Below are 19,235 nucleotides of genomic sequence, written 5' to 3'. Positions count from 1 at the left end.
CCGGCTGGGGGCCTGGGGTTGGTTTACGTGGGCCGTACGTAAGCGGGTATTGAGGGATCCGGATAATTCCCCGTCGTCCCGTAGCAGCCCGCAGCCTCGCACAAGCCGCAACCGCGTCCACCGGGATCGGGATGGAGAGCTGGGTCCGCGCGGTGGTGGAGGCCATCCACTCCTCCCGCTCTCAGGCCGTCATCTACCTCGCCGGCGGCGCATCTCAGGTATCCCGTATCCGTACCTGCACCTCACGGGCCCAGCGCGTTTTAATTTTGCCGTCAAATCGGCCAATTCCAACTGTTCGGCGCCCCCATTTGGCGCAGGCGCTCGGCTGGCTCCTGTCCGTGCCCGGCGCGTCGAGCACCGTCCTCGAGGTCGTCGTGCCCTACTCCAGGGCCTCCATGGCGCAGCTCCTTGGCAAGGTAACGAAATCGGCGCTACCAAAGCACTCCGCGCGTCCACTCGCGAATCCAGAGTCAAACAGCTAGGAATTCTGATGGCTAGCGCTACTGTTCGCACTGACCATGCTTTGATGTTCAGATGCCCTTGCAATTCACCAGCAAGCAGGCTGCAGAGGACATGGCTCTGGCTGCATACAACCGAGCACTCAAGCTTTCTGGACCAGGTCTGTGGGGCTTATCTAACTTTGCAGTGCTTGATCATTCTGCACATTGAGTGTGTTTGTAGAATTGCTCATTTGCACCTAAATTCATTTAACCTTGCTGTGAATTTTGAAGTAATTGAGCGGGAGAATGTGTAGGTCTGCAAGTTATGGGTGTTGGATTTACTGGGTCACTGGCAAGCTCACGTCCAAAACTCGGTGACCATAGGTATGCCTGGCTCACAAACTTGCCCCTTCCTTGACCAGCCTGGAACAGCGGTCACGCTAGAATGTTGAATTCTTGAGTGAGTTAAGATACGGTCATAAGAATCTGAGCAATGATGGCACAGAATTCTCATGCTTTGAGTCGGTGGATCTTTTCCCTTTCTTACTATTCTGGTAGCATTTATAAGTCCGTTATCCTCTTCTTAATTATCCACTGTATAATACTGTATAATATTTGGTTCTTGTTTTCAAATAGGTTTTATGTGTCAACGTGGACACACAATTGCCTCAGGACATCACATGTTAACTTGTCGAAGGTATAAGTACCACTGTTCCTTTCTTACTCTTTAAATGGCTCAGGCTCCTTACTATGGGTTGGCAGTAGCAGAAACATTAGCAACCTTAAGCCACTGTTATTTTGTCTACTGTGTTGCCTCATGCTATCATAATATTTTTTTACCCAGGGTTTACGGAGCAGAGAGGAAGAAGACAAGGTTTCAAGCTATTTTTTGCTTAAGGTTTGTTATACCCTGCTAGATGCATTGCACCTATATGTTCCCAATGGTAAATTGGTAATATGGATCAAGTTGAACATCATGTATTCATAATCAACAAATACAAACAACCAGTGCTGAGCATGTGATCTATTAGGATTGGCCAAGTTTGTTGATAATGGACATTCTCGTAGTTAGTGCTCACTTTAAGAGGTCACCATGTTGTAGGCGATAGCAGATACCTGCAGAGTATCTGCAACCATTGAGCAAGACATTCAAGAACCTGAAATTCCAGAAGAAAGCGTGGAACCATTTGATGGAGATCAAGAGCTCCAGCAAGTTATAAATGGGCAAATTTGCATGAAAGTCTATCATTTTGCTGGTATACTTTAGCATTCAGAGTTGCTTTGTTTTTCATGCTAGAATTTCTTTGATTTCCATTCTTGAATCAATATGTCCTTTGTTTTGTGGGTACTCGTTTTTCTACAATTATTTTTTGAACCATACCATTCTTCTTCGATGTAGCTCCACTGGAAAAGAACTTCAGCAGGAAAGTAATTTTACCTGGTTCATTCAACCCTTTGCATGATGGCCACCTTAGGCTGTTGGAAGTTGCATCAAGGTTTGTTTTTCTCCCTCTGGAGCTATGAATAGAAAATAGCATTTCTACCATTTGATTTCATCGTGCAAAAGATTAGCAAGAAAAATAAAATCTAAAAGAATGGCAAAGACAGTAGTACAGTGCAAAATGAGTTGTCAGTTGTAGCAGAAAGCTACTGATCAAAGAGAGGATTTAGCATCTTATGACAATTGGCATTTGTCTGCACAACACTGTTTCCATATAATTGTATTTGTTGCCAAAATCCTAGACCTACTGCATATAGTTTTTTTCTTGTTCTACTTTGAAGGGGTAAATTGACTAATATCTTTCACAAATCCTCCTATTGTAGCATGTGTGATGATGGGATTCCATTCTTTGAGATATCAGCAATTAATGCCGATAAACCTCCACTATCTATTTCAGAAATTAAGAGGCGTGTTGAGCAATTTAGAAAAGCAGGTGTGGATGCCTTCCATTTTGCTATACTCCTAGCATGCTGCTTGGATTGTCATTCCAATCTTGTAAACGTGGTTCAATTTGCATACAAAGAACTAGAGTTTTGTTTATCATTCACTAATGCATCCATTCAGTCTAATAATCTTATTAATGCATGAATAAAATATTTCATGAGGTCTCTTTCAAAAAGTTCCCACTCATGTTTTTTTCAGAGTTTCTGTTTTTGTTACATTGTATGAATTATGAAATAGTTTCTGTTTTTGTGCCTGAACCTTGAACTTATTTCTTTCGGGTTTCATCTCTAGCCTACCCCAACTTGCTTGGGAAAAAAGGCTATGTTGTTGTTGTTGTTGTTGTATGAATTATGAAATAGTGGCTGTCTGTTCGATAAACTGTATGATCGATAAATTGGGTAAACCATCTTTGGTTTTACTGTAAGTCTGTTTAATTTCTCATCAGTTATCATTTATTGTTTCTGAAAGAGTAGCTCCTTTTTTTCTGAGCTTGCATGGTAGGGCAATAATATATCTATTTGCTTGGTAAAGCTCATCCAGTGTTCAATGGCTATGTTATTATTTCTGCTACAGGGAAGAATGTGATAATATCTAACCAACCGTACTTCTATAAGAAAGCGGAACTTTTCCCAGGAAGCGCTTTTATAATTGGTGCAGACACTGCAGCTAGGCTTGTTAATGTAAGTTTAACCCATGATAAGAGTATGTCTTAGTTTTTAGTGGTTTTATCTTTATTATATAATAATAATAGACAATGCTGGCCCATAGCTATTTGCTGTTTCTTTTAGGAAAAAGTCCATTTTACTCCCCGCACCGATTCACTTGGTCTGCTTAACCCCCTGAGCAAAATTTAGGCTCAATTAAAAAAAAACTCGGCCGGGTGGGGAAAGACCGCCCCACCGGTATTAAGCTAAGAAGAAGCCTCGGCTTCCCCGACCGAGAAAATCCCCGAACCCGAGCCCCACCCTGACACTGGGAACCATAACCCCTTGGGAATTGCCTGGGCCATACACGGTCCTCAGGCCGACCTAGGCCGGCTCTAAACCAGTGCTTTGGCACACGGGACCGGCGAGAGGATTTTTTGAACCACAGCCTGAAATTCGCTCCCACGGGGATTCGAACTCAGGACCTGTGGAGTGCTGCTTGAGTGTCTTAACCGCTAGGCTAAGCACCCTTTGGCAATTTAGGCTCAATTTACTCCCCCAACAATTCCAATTAGTCGCTCCTAATGATATTTTTCTTTTTTTTCAGCGCGTAAGAATTGAATTTTAAGTTCAAATTTTGTGAATTAATATAGAACATGATGCCATATGTTTTAAAAAAATACATTAAGAGAATTTTACATGGTTATTTTCATAGGTTGGAAACATTTAACACAATTTATCACAAGAAACTATTCTGCATGAAAATTATTTATTCATGAAAAAATCATGATCTATTTTTCTAGCATAGGGAATCATATTATAAGTTACATTGCAAAATTTGAAGTTAAAATACCACTTGTACGCAGAGAAATAAAAAATAGAAATCTTAGTGGGAGTAGATTGGACCAATTGAAATAGCTTGGGGAAAGAAGCTAAATAGACTTAAAAAAAATACCTTGCAGCAGAAGTTTTTTTTTCTAGTAGTCCACTATGACTGATAGATCCCAGATCTTCAATTACCAGCCCCAAAAGTGCCACCCTATTTTGGTAAAATATTTAGGGGTTTAAGCAGAAAAAAGTGAGGGGAGTAAAATGGATTTTTTTCCTTTATTTTATTTCGTTTTGGTTTTATCAGCACGCTTTTTACTTGCTTTTGAGCATATTGTGGTATTGCCTTCACTGACAGAGTTTACTCATTGCAGCATAAGTAGACATGGATATTATGTTGTCTATACTGAATGAAGTTTACTCATTGCAGCCTAAGTATTATGGAGGAGATTACAATAGAATGCTGGAGATACTTCTCGAATGTAAAAGCACAGGTACCACTTTTCTTGTTGGTGGTCGAAAGATTGAAGGAGTTTTCAAGGTATGAATTCACCTCGACGTTTTCTTTACACACATTTGGAGAGAGAAAAAGAGGTCATTTGATACTGTATATACATGCTACTTGTTTGAAGGTCCTTGAGGATTTAGACATTCCAAAAGAGCTGAGAGACATGTTCATCTCCATACCAGAGGAAAAGTTTCGCATGGATATTTCATCTACTGAAATAAGGAAGAGGCTCTGATTTACCAAATATGGTCATACTACTATTCTACAGCAGGTTCGAGATGATTCTCCACAACTATAGAAGGTACATATGAATGTTTGCAAATAATTCATGCGAATTTTAGTTCGTCGAGGACTCCCCGTGTATGTTAGTAGAACATGTAGCAATAACATTTTACATATGTGAAGACTATGATTGATGAATGTCATGTCAACCATCCATTTTTTCCCTTAGACGATCAAGCAATCTTAGCTATTAAAGCTTTTTTATGTGTTGTACTTATACAAACCCATGGTGTCACATTTGAAAGAGAAAACACCATTCAATTCTATGTAACGATATGCTTTGTTGAGATCACAGCATTGGAGTTTATTTCATATTGATTGCTGAAGTCATGAAAATATGATTTTATCCATGCAGTATATATACATTTGGATGCTAGTAGCAGCCAGGTCTGAATTCTTCAAGCTCAATTAGTGTTTCTTCACATTGTGGGATTTTGTTCACGAATCCTTTTGCAAATTATGATGTCTATCTTCAGGGAGTATATTTTAGTTAACTTTTGTCTTGACAGGACCTCTTGGTATTTTGTTGAGCAAATTTGAATCAATCCTCTTGTAGAACCTTTTGATGTCTTCACTACCTCTTGCAGCTAGACGGTCCACCTCTGTCTCATATCTTTGGTACAATGCCGGCAAAGTGTGGGCACATAGAAATACTGTGGAAGTAAGAAACATAGACTTGTTAAATGTATAGTGACAGTTGGGTTTATATGTTATCTTGTGTGCTTATCTTGTTAACAGTGACTATTTTCTGTGCTACTCACCAAGATATAGCAGACTTGTGAAGCTGTAAGAACTTCCAATCTCTGACAATATTAGTAGGGACATGATGACCTAAATGTTAGAAACATAATATTGTTAGACCAAGATTAAATTATTGTATATTGCACAAAAACTATTTTTGTTAAACAGAATTGGCAAAATAATGGCATTGCAGTTGGGTAATGTGCGATGTCTAAGTTTTGCTATATTCCAATCGTCACACGCAGGTTGGAACTTTGCAGTATCCTTCTCTATATCTTGTCACTGGAACAATTGTCACATGATTTTTCTTATAAAGATAGCTAAGCGACTGATTGTTCTGTACCAAGAGGAATTTCTTCAGATCCTTTCCGCATGCAATGTCATAAAGAGCAGCCACAGTGTGTGCCAATTTGTAATGGATGGTTTCTGCTATTTGTCGGAAGGAATGCTCGGAGATTATGACTTCGGGGATTCTCGGAGGGGATCTGCAATGCAAAATTGGTTAGTTGAGTTTCTGCTTCCTGTGCCTTGTGCCATAGTTGAATTCTCTATAAGCCATGATGTTCTCTGTAGAAAAAGGAACCCATACATGTTCAAGAGTGGTGCAGCGTTTGACCAAATGAAGATGACCAACATGGTAAGGATGGCTATCTGGCAAAGGAGCGGGATTATGTTGTATTCGACCACTTCAAACAGGTACCATATCAGCGTAGCCCCAAGGAGGACTCCTGCAGATAAGTTCCTGTCCTTCCACAGCAGAACGTCCGCCACTGCAAGAAGCAAGCAACGCAATCCATGACCACATCGACTCCGGGTAGAAACTCTGGTAATTCAAATGATGCAAGTTAATTGCCCAGAAAGAAAAGAAGAGCAGCATACCTTTCCCTCCACCAAGAAGCTTATGAATCCACTTGTGCCTATGAAACGGACCGCCCACTTGCCCATCGCCGTGATCGTTAGGAAAATGAGGATGCATGGCTCGGCCTCTATGAGTTTGGGACAATTAATCTCTCGTCTTGGTTTGTCTGATCGGTCCATTGCTGAATGGGCGTGTTTATAAGCCCTCAAAATGCTAGTATAATTATCTCATGTGGCCTTAGATTGAAGAAAAGGATAGCTTGATCCGTAGGGATTGAACCATCCAGAGGAATAAACGAATAAGCGGCAAGTTTGCTTCAACCAGATGCTTTGCCTCAAGACGGGGTGAACTCGTTTGGGAGGAAAGGAAGTTTGGCAGATCAGAGGATCTGACTCCGTACATGGGAATAGGACTGACAGTATGTCAACTGAAATTCTACTCGACAATACACCTGCAGGATGTCTACAATACCTTGACCTGTTCAGAAACTCAATCGTGACGGCAGCCGTTCATCAGGCGTGCTTCACCTAACGTACACCGCGCTCGGTGGCGCACGCTCGCACCGTGACTCGCCTGCTGCGTGCTACGCTACTACTGCCGGGCGGGCGCTACAAAAGCTGGGAGCAACTCTGCCCACTGGACGCTCGCGGCCTCCCCCTCAGTCCCAGTGCTGCGAGAAACCACACCCGATCGCCGGGATGAGGGCGCCCGTGTTCCACCTCGTCGCGGTGCTGGTGGCCCTCCTCGCCGGCCGGGCGGCGGCCGACTTCTCGGCGCTGGCGCCGTGCGACGTGATGCAGCTGAGCCCGTGCGCGAGCGCGTTCGCCGGGAAGGGGTCCCCGACGGCCGCCTGCTGCGGCAGGCTCAAGTCCCACGGGTCCAACTGCCTGTGCCGGTACAAGGACGACGCCAGCCTGAGGCGCCTCGTCGACACCAGGCACAAGCGGAGGGTGTTCACCGCCTGCAAGGTGCCCGTGCTCAGCTGCTAGCTAGCTCTCCACGGCGCGCGCGGGCACGGCGTCGCGAGTCGCTGCGCTATGCTGTGGTTGTTGAAAACGTAAGCGCCGGGTGTGATCAGAATCGTTAGCATAATGGGTCTGGAATAAATCATAGTGAACTTTGGTACGAGGAGACGGTTACAAGGTTAGGATGGTCTGAGGTATATATTGAATAAAACTGCGCTTGCCAAATCTGTAATCTGTTTACTTGCTCCGATTGCTTAACGCTCTTAATTAGTCCACATGGCAGAGCTGGGCTTTCAGCTGACAAAGTGAGGTTGCTACGCACCGATCGGTTGCACAGGCTCATCGGCCCCACGTCTCTACTGAACGCAGCATTTCTAATGTATTTTCATCCTTAAAAACACCCAAATCAGAGCACCAAACCTTGATCACATAGACAAAGAATTATGAAAAATTAAAAGTATTTGTTTGTAGTGAATGCTCATCACTTCTACCGTCCTAGGCTATGTGCTAACTCAGTTTTTCCAATACTACTTGCATTTGAATACGCAGTCAAAGAACTTTGTCGTTGTATTGGATCCTCTAATAGCCTTAGTGGAGTAGGAGTGCATAGCAAGCCATCCTCTGCTGCAGCTTGCATCAGAACAAGGCTTCCCGTAGCTGCAGCATCTTTATTCAGAATTCAGGAGCCCCAGGCAATCAAGTGAACGACCGTGCAGTAACGTTTACGCGACGGCGCGGGCGCAGCACTTCCCGACACGACTCGTCGAGACCAGGGGATGCGACCCCAGCCAGCTCTCTTCAAGTACCAGGCACCGGCCCTCTCATTGAGCCACACCCACAAGCCATTCTCCAATCGTTGCCAGCCGACCGCGATCGTAGCGAAAGCCATGAAGGTGTACGCGCTCCAGCTCCTGCTCCTCGTGGCGGTGCTCGCCGCCCCCTGCACGACGGTGGTGTCCCGGGCGTCCGGCGGCGCAGGGCCGCCGGCGAGGTGCAACCCGCTGGCGCTGCGCCCGTGCGCCGCGGCGGTCATCTATGGCGCGCGGCCGTCCGGCGAGTGCTGCGCCAAGGTCAGGGAGCTGGAGCCGTGCCTGTGCGGGTACAGTAGGAACCCCGACCTGAGGAGGTACATCAACTCTCGGGAGGGCAGGAGGGTCGCGGCCGTCTGCCGTGTCCGGAGGCTCAGGTGCTAGGTTCGTGCGTCGTGTCCGTCTGTAACCGTTAACCGATTCCATGCGATCTGATGCGACGCCTCTATGTAATCTGGATCTCCGTGTCTCTTTCTACCATGTGACGTGCAGTTAGATGGTGTGGACTATTTGGTTACTTCGTGCACTCTGTTAGTTCATTATTTGTTCCCCGTGCTGTGTGGCAAACCGTTCAATTGGTGTTTTGCAGTGAGATTTTCTGAACCTATTCGTCATCTTCATAAATAGTACCTCTGCTCGCAGGTTTATGCCATGATGCAAACATGTCATTGCAATTAAGATCGGATGGCTGGAACCATTTTTACACTGTCGGTAACACCACCTAAGCTCTAGAAAAACAAAGAAAATATACAGACCCCAAACCCACAAGCACGTTTATCTTAGAGCACACAGACTGTCGTGGATACTACTCATGATATGAACAACGTTTACAACCATGTGAGGTATCCCTCAAGAGATCCTTACTGGTAATTCCAAGTCTATGCTGCTACTTTCCAACATCTCGACAACCCTGCTCATCGAAGGCCAGTTAGTTTGCGCTGTTTGTATGCACCATAACCCAACTATGATCATCTTCTTTACAAGATCCCTTGTCTCACTACTGACGTCAGAAATACTATTGCAGAACTGATCCAAGTGTTCATATAGCCACTGAGCAAAATACTTGCTAGTAGTGTCAGCACCGACACTGATGTTCCTTTTGGCCCTCACCATCTCAAGGACCATCACACCGTAGCTGTAGACATCGGATTTACTGCTGATTGCCCCAAATTTCCTGGACACAACCTCAGGGGCATCATAGCCATCTCTTCCCCTCGCATCACCAGTGAACCTCTTGCTCCCTTTGCCATGGCATAAGTTTGTGACACCCACATCAGATATCTTTGGACACAACTCTTTATCCAGCAGAATATTGCCGGGCCTGACATTCAGATGAACAATGTTAGCATTGCCCTGTCCATGGAGATACTCTAGCCCCCGCGCGACGCCGACCGCAATGTCAAACAGCTTCTCCCAGTAGAGCCATAGCGAATAATTCTCTTCTACAGAGTCATTGTTGCTGAAAGCATAACTTTCAAGCGAGCCGTTGGGCATGTACTCGTAGATGAGAGCTCTTGTTGGGCTGTGCAAGCAAAACCCCAGCAGAGGAACAACATTGACATGAGAAATTCTGCCGATGCTGGTGACGTCGCCCATGAACTCCTTATCATCACCTGTGCTGTTCTTCAGCACCTTCACCGCTACCTGACGGCCGTCACGGAGGTTGCCTCGGTAAACATCACCATTGCTGCCATGGCCCAGCTTGTGAGCATAAGATTTTGTCATCCTCTCAACCTCTGAATCAGTGTATCGTCTCAGACGCTGAGGTCTTTGTTTTGGCTGAGATGGTTCTGTCTTCGGAGCTGGAGGCGTCTTTGATCCCTCCTCAGGAGGTTTTGTGCTACGGTATTTCTTATGACAGAGGAAGCAAGTGCAAATAAGCAGGAACAGCAGCAGTACGCCTGCGACGGCAGCTCCTACTGTGATATCTGCACAGCACAGATGACAGTGAGTTAAAAAGGCATGAACATGAACTGTCAAACTAATCGATATATCTTGCAATTGCTTGGGTTATGCTGCAAATCTACAGTTTTTTACCATCACTCTGTAGTAGTCTGGTAAAATAGCAGTTGATTGGATAATCCGATAAAGATGTTCCAAAAAGAATCTGACAAAGAGAAACACTTACAGATCCTCCTTTTCTTATCTGAAGATGTACCGCCCCCTGCAATTTGCCAATCAAACGATCTTAATTTGTTTGAAGATTATGACTGGGTCAACAAGAGTACAGAAACGTCTGAGAGAACACAATCAGTACCAGTGTGATTGTTCCGGTTTTGCAAGATGCCCTGCAGCTTGACGCTAAATCCAGTGTCCTTGTCGTAGGAGCGGCTCCACAGCATGATGCCACCGTAGTTGGGCGCGCCCTCCACCGCCGGCAGCACCTGAGACGCGAGCGTGTCCGCGTCCACGAACCCGCTGCCCGCGGCGTCCCGCGACGCCGGGAGGCCCAGGAACACGGCCGCGGACGGCAGGCCCGCCGTCCACTGCTGCCACGCGCTCCGCAGCGCGGCGACGTCCCCGGGCGCGTACTGGCACCGCGGGTTGTTGTAGAACTGCACCCACACGTGGTCGAACAACCCCGTGCCGAGCGCCGCGGCGAGGGACTCGTCCGGGAACGGGCACTGCGGCGCCGCGGTGAGCATGTACGCCCGGCCCCGCGCGTCGCGCCCGTACAGCGACGCCAGGCTCCGCGCGAGGTCGTCGTAGTACCGGGACGGGGCCTCGATGTCGAAGTCGATGCCGTCGAGCACCGCGGCGCCGAGCGGGCGGGGTGCGCCGGTGCCGTCGCCGGCGCCGCCGAGGAAGGTGTCCCAGAGGAATGCGGCGACACCCTGCGCGTCCGTCGGCGAGGACAGGTTGTAGCCGCCGAGCGCGCCGCCGCCGATGCTGAGGAGCACCTTGACGCCCGCGGACTGGCAGGACGCGATGTCGGCGGCGAGGGACGCGCAGCCCCCCGACGCGGGGTCGCAGTGGCCGGTCAGGTTGAGGGCCGGGGCGCGGCCGTCGCCGAACGTGGAGAGGAAGGCGATGCAGACGTAGGCATAGAGGCCCGTGTTGCACGTGTCCCTGAGCGTGCCCTCGCTGGCGTTCTGGCCCCCAGTACACGGCGATTTTGACGTCGCCGGAGGCCGCCGCGGCGAGGACGGACGACACTGCAAAAAGCAGGGACGCGTAGAGGCGGAGCTTGCCGGCCATCGTGGAGTCGAAGATGGCAAGATGCACACTGCCGGCCGGCTGGCTCAATAGTATGCGCTTATCAACCTTAGCTGACAAAGAGATTGTACATGTGGTTTACGAGAGAAAGTGTCAAAATGCTTTGCAAATGGCAAGGCACTTGGAGATAGCAATTTCCGGGTAGTCTCGCTAGCTGTATCTAGTGCTGTAGCGCATGGGGCAGTCAGGAGACAATTGGACATACGGAAGCTGTTGAGCTTGTCTTGAGCTCAAGCACGCGATAATTTTTAAGCAGTGTTAGTGATGATGTGTGTATGGATGGGGTGATGGCCATAGCGGAGCAGCTGTCAGTTTAAAGGTTTGATAAATGGGGCCGGCAACCAGTGGGTTACAAATATACCACGACGGAAAGTGACACATTTCACTAATGATATCTCTGATTAGGCTACAAACTTTTTTTTTCACAGATTTTTCTAGATGTAAAGTGTATTTTGTTTCGTCGGGATGTACGTTTTTCATCACATTTGTTACTAACTAGGCGTATAGCCCGTGCATTTGCGCGGCTAGTATTAAAAATTGAAAAATTTACATGTCGTTGTGTCCTTACTTAAAGATTATACTTTTTTACCATACATTATCCTGTTTATTATCGTTAATTATGTCTTATTGTTGATTAAAACAATTCAACTATGATCTACCAATAATAACAATTTGATTTGTTGAGCTTTAATAATATTATGCAGATAATTATTCTTATTTTCATTTTATTTTGATTGATTGTTGTTAGCTTTAGTTTTTATTAATAGTATATATTTATAACTGATACATAGCTAAATGGTATTTTATATTTAATTTTTCATAATGACATTGGTGGGTAATTTTTAGTTAGGCACAGGGGTATTTTAGGCTAATTTTTATCGTAATGGCAGTGGTGGGTAATTTTTATTTTTCTATTTTTCTTCGATTAACGTGAAATTTTCTAGACCTGGAGAGCGAACGTGGAAGCTCCGTTTGTTGGTCAAATAATAAGATAATAATAGATTAAACACGGTAAGGTCCTGTCCTTTTATGACCAATAAAAAATAAGTGATTATATTTATGACCAATATAACAAAAGAATTCTATTGTTAGGTGGAAAAGAGTTCACTCTTGGAGAAGATCGTGGAAGTGAAGAATTCCAAAATGATTGATTTGACCTCTGCACTATCTGGAGTGTTATACTGAGTATGTGGTTTGAAAAGCCTGGAGGTGTTTTGTTTTAGGAAGAAGAAGCTTATCATACCCTTAGTTTTTCAATGAACAGCAAATATTTGCACTTGTGCAACCTGGTACCATTGTACCAGTAAGCTACACTTTATTAGGAACATATGGACCCTTATCAACTCAAGAGTACCTTTGGTGGCAACTCCAGATTACTTGTGCTGCCTTCTAGCATCTCGACGACTCTAGTCATTGTTGGCCTGCCAGTTGGACTCACTTGTATACACCACAGACCTACTACTATCATCTTTCTCACGAGCTCTGTGATCTCACCATTAATCTCAGAAGCACTGATACAATAGTCATCCAAATGTTCATAAATCCACTGAGGGAAATACTGGCTACTAGATTCACTATCTGCATTGATTTTCTTGTCCCTTGCCCCAACCATCACAAACACCATCATTCCATAACTGTAAACATCGGATTTGGTACTGACTGTTCCAAATTGCTTTGAGAACACCTCAGGGGCAATGTATCCTATTGTTCCCCTTGCACCACCAATGGAGATAACACTCTCTTTATTCGGGCATAGCTTGGCCAATCCAAAATCAGATATCTTAGGGCAAAAATCTTGGTCTAATAGAATATTGTGGGGTTTGATATCAAAATGCACAATGCGAGTATTGCATCCTCGGTGGAGATATTCAAGTCCTCGAGCAATGCCAATTGCTATGTCAAATAATTTCTCCCAGCTTAGTGAATTTTCACTACTCATACCGGTGCTGAAGGCATACCTTTCAAGTGAACCGTTAGGCATGTACTCGTAAATGAGAGCCCTTTTGGATCCTTCCAGACAAAATCCTAAAAGTGTGACAACATTGACATGAGAAGTTCTGCTAATGCTAGCCACCTCATTCATAAATTCCTCCCCATCACCCTTGGTGTCCTTTAGCATCTTAACTGCTACCTGGCTGCCATTAGAAAGGTTACCTTTGTATACAGCACCAAATCCACCTTGGCCTAACTTCACAGCAAAAGACTTTGTCATTCTTTTCACATATGCGTAAGTGTATCTTTTCGGATGTAGGTTCCCATTCTTTTGTAGAAAGGACTCAATCCTTGGTTCGTTCTTCGATTTAAAGGGCAGGAAACCATATTTGGGCACGATGTTGATCACATCCTCCTTCTTCCTCTTGCGCACGATGAAAAAAATTGCGGCGGCAGCAAGCACGCCAAGACCAGCAGCAGCCGAGACGCCTGGAAGTTACGCAAGTTAACAATTCAGTGATAGTAACCTCTTTGCTACAGTTCTAAATGCTGCGTACTTCGAGAAAGTGGTATAATTTTGTGGGCGCTAAACTGTAACAAGGAATGCATTTTTCATGAGCAACCGTGCGAGCAATCAGTTCTGTTATTTCTTCATGAATTTTGAACAGAAACTAGCATATTGCTTTGGTATACTAGTTTCTGGAAAATCTCATGGATGTATTTTTGTAAATGTAATATAGCACGTTTTCTGTGGTCAGGGAACGGTTAGCAATATCATGACGGACATTCAGAAAAAAGAGTTTCGGCAAAATGGTGGGAAAGTGCTCACCGATAATAATCACTCCTTTTTGCCATTTTGATCTTCCTGTAGGCAAGGACAAAAACACAATGTCAGAAATATTTTTATCTGACCAAGATTAAACTGATTTCAAAACATAAAGAACAAAAATTTTCAATTCTACTCGAAATGATTAGACAATGTTTTCACAAAATACAAAAGAAAAAGAAGCTCATGCAAGCAAAAACAATTCCAAAAATTTGGGTGGCTGTTTTCATTCAATTGATCAGGGGGATTATATGTTAGAACTTCAGCTAAATAGTGTGATGTGATGGTCTTTCGTATGTACAAAGTCTTTCATATGCGCGGTCGGAAGAAGCAAGCAGCAGCAGAAGTGACTTTTCTGGTTGCTGTTTGCCAGTTTCCTTCTTCTGTTGAAACTTCAACGCACAATCTCTTTTGTAAGTAGCGCGAGGGATCTTCTGTAGGTAGAGCGAGGTATGAGGGATCCAAAGTCTGGCAACTTTGGAAAAAAACGTAAAGAAGGGTGGTGGCTCAGTGTTCTCTAAGTATTACGTAGAAGAGGCAATATTTGTCATCATGAAATACATACCCAACTGAGAAGTTTTAATTGAACATATTTCACAGAAGTTTGGCAGCAGAAAAAATAATTACCCATGAATGCAATAACCTTTTTCTTGCATTGCATTTGGTTTATTATAGTTTATCATTCAAATTGAACAATTTCTACCTATTCGGGGGGCGGAGCTACGTAGTCTCCGAGGGTGCCCGGCACCCACGCCGAAAACGAAAACTCAGTGCTAATCATTAAATTTCACTTTATAAATCAGAAAGCTAGTAGCAGAACTATGGTCAGTGCACCCCCCTCGATTCAGCTCTAGCTTCGCCCATTGATGAGGACATCACCAAGGAGGATATGTACGAGCCATGCTCTTCGCCAAGTTACAAGTCCTCATCAACTTGGACTCTACGTTTTGTTCAGATTCAACAGATCATCTTGGACGAAAATCGGACACATCTCCCTCATACAACATCGAAACGTGGCATCTTTGATGCGTTGGAAAGTTAACGATGGAAGCTTTCTTTTTTATTCTGGTCCAACCTCCGGAAGCTTCATGGATCATCCGGTATGACCGTGACAAGGTGTTGTGTCACTAGTTTTGAGCCATGTTGGTCTTGGCCTTAAGCCTATGGTTGTGGGTGCTCCCTGGTCGCCCCCAACCCTAGCTCGCAGCTCGCAGACTACAGACTATATAGAGAGAGTAAAGATCCAGACATCAAACTAGCAATATGAAGGCCCATAAGAAAAATAAAGACCCAATTTTTTTCTGAAAGTAAATAAATAAAGACCCAACTAGCAGTGGTCCCGCACAGAAGAAAATGTGACATCCGACTCGGTCAAACTGGCACGCCCAAGCTAACGAAGTTTCTGTACTATACTCTGGGTAAAAAAAATATCCGCGGTGCCTCTAAAAATCCGTATTATACTCGAGGCAATGAACACTTTCTCCAGAGATCTGAAGAAGGGAAGTGATGTAGAAGAGAAAAGGAAGGGGCCAATACGATGAATGAAGCAAAGCAGAGCCAGTAATCCCCGCTGCAATTTGTAAAACCAGCACAAGAGCTTCGAGAGGCTTACCGGAAGGATCGGCGGTGCAATTGTTAGCAGCGCTGACATGACCGCCGGAGCACAAGCAGGCTCTGAATCCCCCCGTCTGGTTGTGGCCGCACTGCCCCGCCGATTTCTCGCACTGCTCACACGCCTGGGTCTTCCCACTCTGATTCAACGCCAACTGGAATCCTTCACTAAGGCCCCTGCCATACCCACCGTTCTTCCATGCAGAATCATTTAGTGGATCAGGAGGGAGAACAGATTTGAGCAAGGGCACTTCGGTTACTAATCCGCACTTCTGCCACCAATTCGTGTTCCGGAACGGCACGTCTTGCTCCAAGAACACGAAGGACAGCCCGATCGACGGCTGCCCGACATCGAATCTGCAGGCGGTGGCGTTCGATTCTGACGGCTGAGACGGCAAGTCGGAGAGGAAGTTGCAGTTGAAGAAGAAGAGGAGGTCGACCGTGGTGTTAGGATAGAAGAGCCATTCGAAGCTCCGGAGCGTCACGTTGTGGTCGGTTCTGGGGCAGCCGTTCCTCCAGTCGAGGACCTCGGGATCGACGAGCTGGACTGTGAGGTTGTCGTTGTCGTAGTCGATGTGCGTGACGGTGTACTTGCCGCTCTCGAGCTCCAGAAACGCCTGGTCTTCCTCGCACTGGATCTCCAGGCCGGGGTAGCCGCAGTACGAGCTGGTGTTCCCCAGCAGATCCCCCGTCCTGATGTAGAACGGGTAGCTGATGCTGAAGCCGCCGCAAGTGTAATTCTGCCGCAAGCACATGGAGGGGTCGTAGCGGCCGCCGTCGCCGTCCCCGCTGGAAGGGACGCCATGGGAGGCGGCGACCAAGACGGCGAGGAGGAGAAGCGGCAGCCGGCGGCGGGGTAGCAAGAGACTCATGGCTAACGGGGAGCGAGGCGAAGCTGGAGGCCGCCCAAGTTATACGTTGTTTACCGGCCGCGCGGCTCCGTTCAAACTTCAATGTCGCGACCGGCGCAGCCTGGAGCGGGTTTCCAAGAAGATTGGGTGGCCCAGGAGAGGAACGTGATTGACTTGGACCAGCTGGGTCTTTGTATAATGGCAATCGGTGCCGTGAAAGTGCCGGCTTAAGAGTTAGGGATATTTGCTACAGAGTTAGGGACACAGCCTGACAGCCCCATCAACCACGAATGAATCTTCCTCGTTTCGAAACCAGAAGCGCGGAGAATATGGAAAGGTATGCAGGAGAAGATGAGGATGCGTACCGCCGCCGCAGCGGTCAATGGTCGGGAACGCGGTGAGTCCGGCAGCAGGGATCGTGGCAGTTCGGCTCCGGCGAGATATCTCCGGGCCTGGACTCAGTCAGAGGCAAAGATCGACGCAGGCGGGCACGCACCAGTACGAATTGGGAAAGCTCTGATTACAAGTGCATTTGCCCAATGATAGCAGACTAGTAGCGAGCTAACTCCTACTGAACACGTATTGTCCAATGGACTGAAGATATACAAGTGCACATGTATAGGAGTAGTGGCTAGGTCAAGTCAAACGTGCGCGCCGTTGGTAAGGTGAAAGCACCGGAATCAGCAGGAACAGAACAGGAGACAAGAAAGGACTGAAGAAACATCAAAGGCGGCATGCAACCGGATCGCGTGGTCTGATCACTGGCGATCCCTGAACCAGAAGCGAGGGAGTGAAACCGAAGGATCAGCAACTACATAACTGCATTACACTGAACAACAGGGACCAAGTCAGCGCTGTTCTGTAAACCACTGAAATCAAAGCGAACTTTTCTTCAAAAAAAAGAATAAAAGATATCAAAGCGAACATAAATCATGCTTTCACTTTCTCGCAAAGGTAAGAAAACCGCAAGCATACTTTCACTAGCGACCCCAACCCCGGAAACACGTCTTTGGATAGACCAGTTTTGCCGTCTATTTTTTTTTTGGTTCTGTTTGTTTTTGAACAAAACAAATAGACTAGTTTTGCGGTCGCTCCAGCAAAGAGCCTGCCACCTCACGTGTTCCAGACGTGCAAGAAAAAAAAAAGATTCGTCTGCTTGCTAGAGCCACCCAACGACGCAAACCAGGTCTTGGGGCGTTCAGTATCCTCTGGTCCTCGTTCCACACTGAAAAAGCAGGGACGGTCCGGTCCTCACTGAACTGAAGGTCGCGCGCACAACGGAGACCGGGCACACGCAGGAGGAGACTAGCTACGAGATGAAAATTACTGACGCAACCGGAAATGTGGAGATGCGTGGTGTGGCGATTAAAAAGGCATGAAGCTAGGCAAATCGAAGGAGGGTCAGTTCTTATAGACTTACCTGATCGAGGCGCGGTGCTGGCGCCATGGCCTGTGCAGTTCAGGCTGCCCGCCGTCCCATCGCTGCACAAGCAGACCAGGAATCTCCCGTCCTGGCCATAGGAGCACTTGCCGCCGGACTGCTCGCAGGGGTGACACTCCTCCGCCGGCGGAAGCCAGAGCAGCTCGAACCCCTGCTTAAGCACGTCACCGTATCCGCCGCTCCTGAAGCTGGCGCTGTTACTTGCCATCACCTTCAGAAGAACCTCGCTCCTCACCGGCACGGAGAGGTTCTTGCAGTACGCAGCCAACTCTTGCTCTTGGGCTTTGTCAAGATCACCAGGTGCCAGCACGAAGGAAGCTCCATGGCCAAACGGACTTTTCCCACCGTTGCAGTTGATCCGGTACATGTCATATCCATCGGGAAGCCCGGCCTCGCAGCCGAAGAAGAAGGTGAGGGCTTCGTCGGAGCTGTTGTTGTAGCGGAGCCCCACCTCGCCGAAGCTGATGACACCGTGGCTGACTCTGGGGCACTTGTCTGGCACGAGCACGTCGCTGTCCACCAGGATGAAGGCGCTTCTCTCGTAGAAGATGTTCTGGACGGTGTAGTTGTGGCCGCCGAGTTGGATGACTGGGGTTCCGGTCGGCCCCCTGTCCTCGCAGGAGATCTCCAGGCCGGTGTAGCCGCAGGGGTAGTATCCGACGGAATCGGCGCGTTTTCTGGACATGTAAAAGGGGTAGTGGATATCGACGCTGCCGCACATCGAGTTCGAGCAATTGTTTGCGTCATAGGTGGTGGTCTGGGGCTGAGCAGGGTCGCCATGGGCAGCGGGGACATGGACGCCGAGGTAGACGAAGAGGAGGAGGAGGGGGAAGCGTGGTAGGTGAGCAGCCATGGTTGTGGACGGGCAGCGAGAGCTGCTGGCTGGGGCCGAGGATGAGCGATGAATAGACGTACCGGCAGAGACCGTTGGTTGACTCCCGGTCCCAGGCTCAGCACGCAAGACTTCGAGCGGCGACTCGAGATTACGCGGAGAGGACGTCCTCACACAGGAACTCGACAACTCGTCCACCACGTCATTTTCGCTTCGAAAAGTATGATCAGACAGAAGGTATAGAGCAAACAAAAATCTCAAGCACGCAATAATTTTTAAGCAGTGTTAGTGATTATAGGTGGCCAAACGGGCGGCCCGGCCCGGCCCGGCACGGGCCCGTCTAAGCACGGCCCGTTTAGGCACGACCCGCTTAAGCACGAAAATATTATCGGGCCGTGCCGTGCCTGCCCATGGGCTGAAGTCCCGGCCCAGGCACGGCCCGAAATTGATTTAATCGGGCCAGGCCGGCCCATTTGGCCCGGCAGCCCGGCGGCCCGAAAATGTT

At 47.2% G+C, this 19,235-nt stretch overlaps 4 protein-coding genes and 1 pseudogene across 14 annotated transcripts; 2 read left to right on the top strand and 3 right to left on the bottom strand.

Annotated features, from left to right (window-relative positions):
* Positions 1-54: 54 nt before the first annotated feature.
* LOC120707681 lies at positions 55-6,570 on the top strand. 10 transcript variants are annotated; one of them, XM_039992648.1, is made up of 15 exons: positions 55-218; positions 318-416; positions 535-619; positions 755-824; positions 1,077-1,137; positions 1,285-1,338; positions 1,543-1,696; positions 1,840-1,936; positions 2,265-2,374; positions 2,959-3,065; positions 4,288-4,398; positions 4,490-4,666; positions 5,235-5,308; positions 5,634-5,889; positions 5,962-6,570. In XM_039992648.1, exons 1-12 carry the CDS (start codon positions 132-134, stop codon positions 4,598-4,600), a joined length of 1,146 nt encoding a protein of 381 aa, XP_039848582.1. In that variant the 5' UTR covers positions 55-131; the 3' UTR covers positions 4,601-4,666; positions 5,235-5,308; positions 5,634-5,889; positions 5,962-6,570. The 10 variants fall into 10 exon arrangements, with proteins under 10 accessions (XP_039848582.1, XP_039848581.1, XP_039848578.1 ...); XM_039992647.1 differs by having other exon boundaries at positions 5,235-5,889; XM_039992644.1 differs by having other exon boundaries at positions 5,003-5,889; positions 5,962-6,567.
* On the bottom strand, positions 4,892-6,568 carry LOC120707682 (reticulon-like protein B9). The gene is made up of 5 exons (XM_039992653.1): positions 6,268-6,568; positions 5,978-6,158; positions 5,732-5,873; positions 5,409-5,478; positions 4,892-5,300 (listed from the first exon to the last, which is right to left on the bottom strand). Exons 1-5 carry the CDS (start codon positions 6,362-6,364, stop codon positions 5,134-5,136), a joined length of 657 nt encoding a protein of 218 aa, XP_039848587.1. The 5' UTR covers positions 6,365-6,568; the 3' UTR covers positions 4,892-5,133.
* A 1,486-nt stretch (positions 6,571-8,056) lies between the features above and the next one.
* Positions 8,057-8,596, top strand: LOC120707683 (non-specific lipid-transfer protein 2-like). The gene has a single exon (XM_039992654.1). The coding sequence runs from the start codon at positions 8,100-8,102 to the stop codon at positions 8,403-8,405; it is 306 nt and encodes a 101-aa protein (XP_039848588.1). The 5' UTR covers positions 8,057-8,099; the 3' UTR covers positions 8,406-8,596.
* Positions 8,597-8,753: 157 nt separating this feature from the next.
* LOC120707677 lies at positions 8,754-11,698 on the bottom strand (annotated as a pseudogene).
* A 664-nt stretch (positions 11,699-12,362) lies between these two features.
* On the bottom strand, positions 12,363-18,834 carry LOC120707678 (LEAF RUST 10 DISEASE-RESISTANCE LOCUS RECEPTOR-LIKE PROTEIN KINASE-like 2.4). Of its 2 annotated transcripts, none has more exons than XM_039992637.1 (3): positions 17,878-18,834; positions 13,999-14,034; positions 12,363-13,658 (listed from the first exon to the last, which is right to left on the bottom strand). In XM_039992637.1, the coding sequence occupies exons 1-3, from the start codon at positions 18,749-18,751 to the stop codon at positions 12,577-12,579; spliced, it is 1,992 nt and encodes a 663-aa protein (XP_039848571.1). In that variant the 5' UTR covers positions 18,752-18,834; the 3' UTR covers positions 12,363-12,576. The 2 variants fall into 2 exon arrangements, with proteins under 2 accessions (XP_039848571.1, XP_039848572.1); XM_039992638.1 differs by lacking the exon at positions 17,878-18,834 and adding an exon at positions 15,608-17,871.
* Between the last annotated feature and the right edge of the window lie 401 nt (positions 18,835-19,235).

The sequence above is a fragment of the Panicum virgatum genome, chromosome 5K, assembly GCF_016808335.1.
Source record: "Panicum virgatum strain AP13 chromosome 5K, P.virgatum_v5, whole genome shotgun sequence".
In the NCBI taxonomy this organism is placed as follows: domain Eukaryota; kingdom Viridiplantae; phylum Streptophyta; class Magnoliopsida; order Poales; family Poaceae; genus Panicum; species Panicum virgatum.
This window is presented reverse-complemented; position numbering and strand designations above follow the sequence as displayed.

Coding starts and splice junctions, on each gene's coding strand:
- LOC120707683 (XM_039992654.1), top strand. CDS start 8,100: ATGAAGGTGTACGCGCTCCAGCTCCTGCTCCTCGTGGCGGTGCTCGCC.
- LOC120707681 (XM_039992648.1), top strand. CDS start 132: ATGGAGAGCTGGGTCCGCGCGGTGGTGGAGGCCATCCACTCCTCCCGC. Junction 1,138..1,284: donor CACATGTTAACTTGTCGAAG/GTATAAGTACCA, acceptor TTTTTTACCCAG/GGTTTACGGAGCAGAGAGGA. Junction 3,066..4,287: donor CTGCAGCTAGGCTTGTTAAT/GTAAGTTTAACC, acceptor TACTCATTGCAG/CCTAAGTATTATGGAGGAGA.
- LOC120707682 (XM_039992653.1), bottom strand. CDS start 6,364: ATGCATCCTCATTTTCCTAACGATCACGGCGATGGGCAAGTGGGCGGT. Junction 5,874..5,977: donor GCTGCACCACTCTTGAACAT/GTATGGGTTCCT, acceptor TTTGCATTGCAG/ATCCCCTCCGAGAATCCCCG. Junction 5,479..5,731: donor ATCTGAAGAAATTCCTCTTG/GTACAGAACAAT, acceptor TCTAACATTTAG/GTCATCATGTCCCTACTAAT.
- LOC120707678 (XM_039992637.1), bottom strand. CDS start 18,751: ATGGCTGCTCACCTACCACGCTTCCCCCTCCTCCTCCTCTTCGTCTAC. Junction 14,035..17,877: donor CAGCACCGCGCCTCGATCAG/GTAAGTCTATAA, acceptor CCTTGCCTACAG/GAAGATCAAAATGGCAAAAA. Junction 13,659..13,998: donor AAAAGGAGTGATTATTATCG/GTGAGCACTTTC, acceptor CGTAACTTCCAG/GCGTCTCGGCTGCTGCTGGT.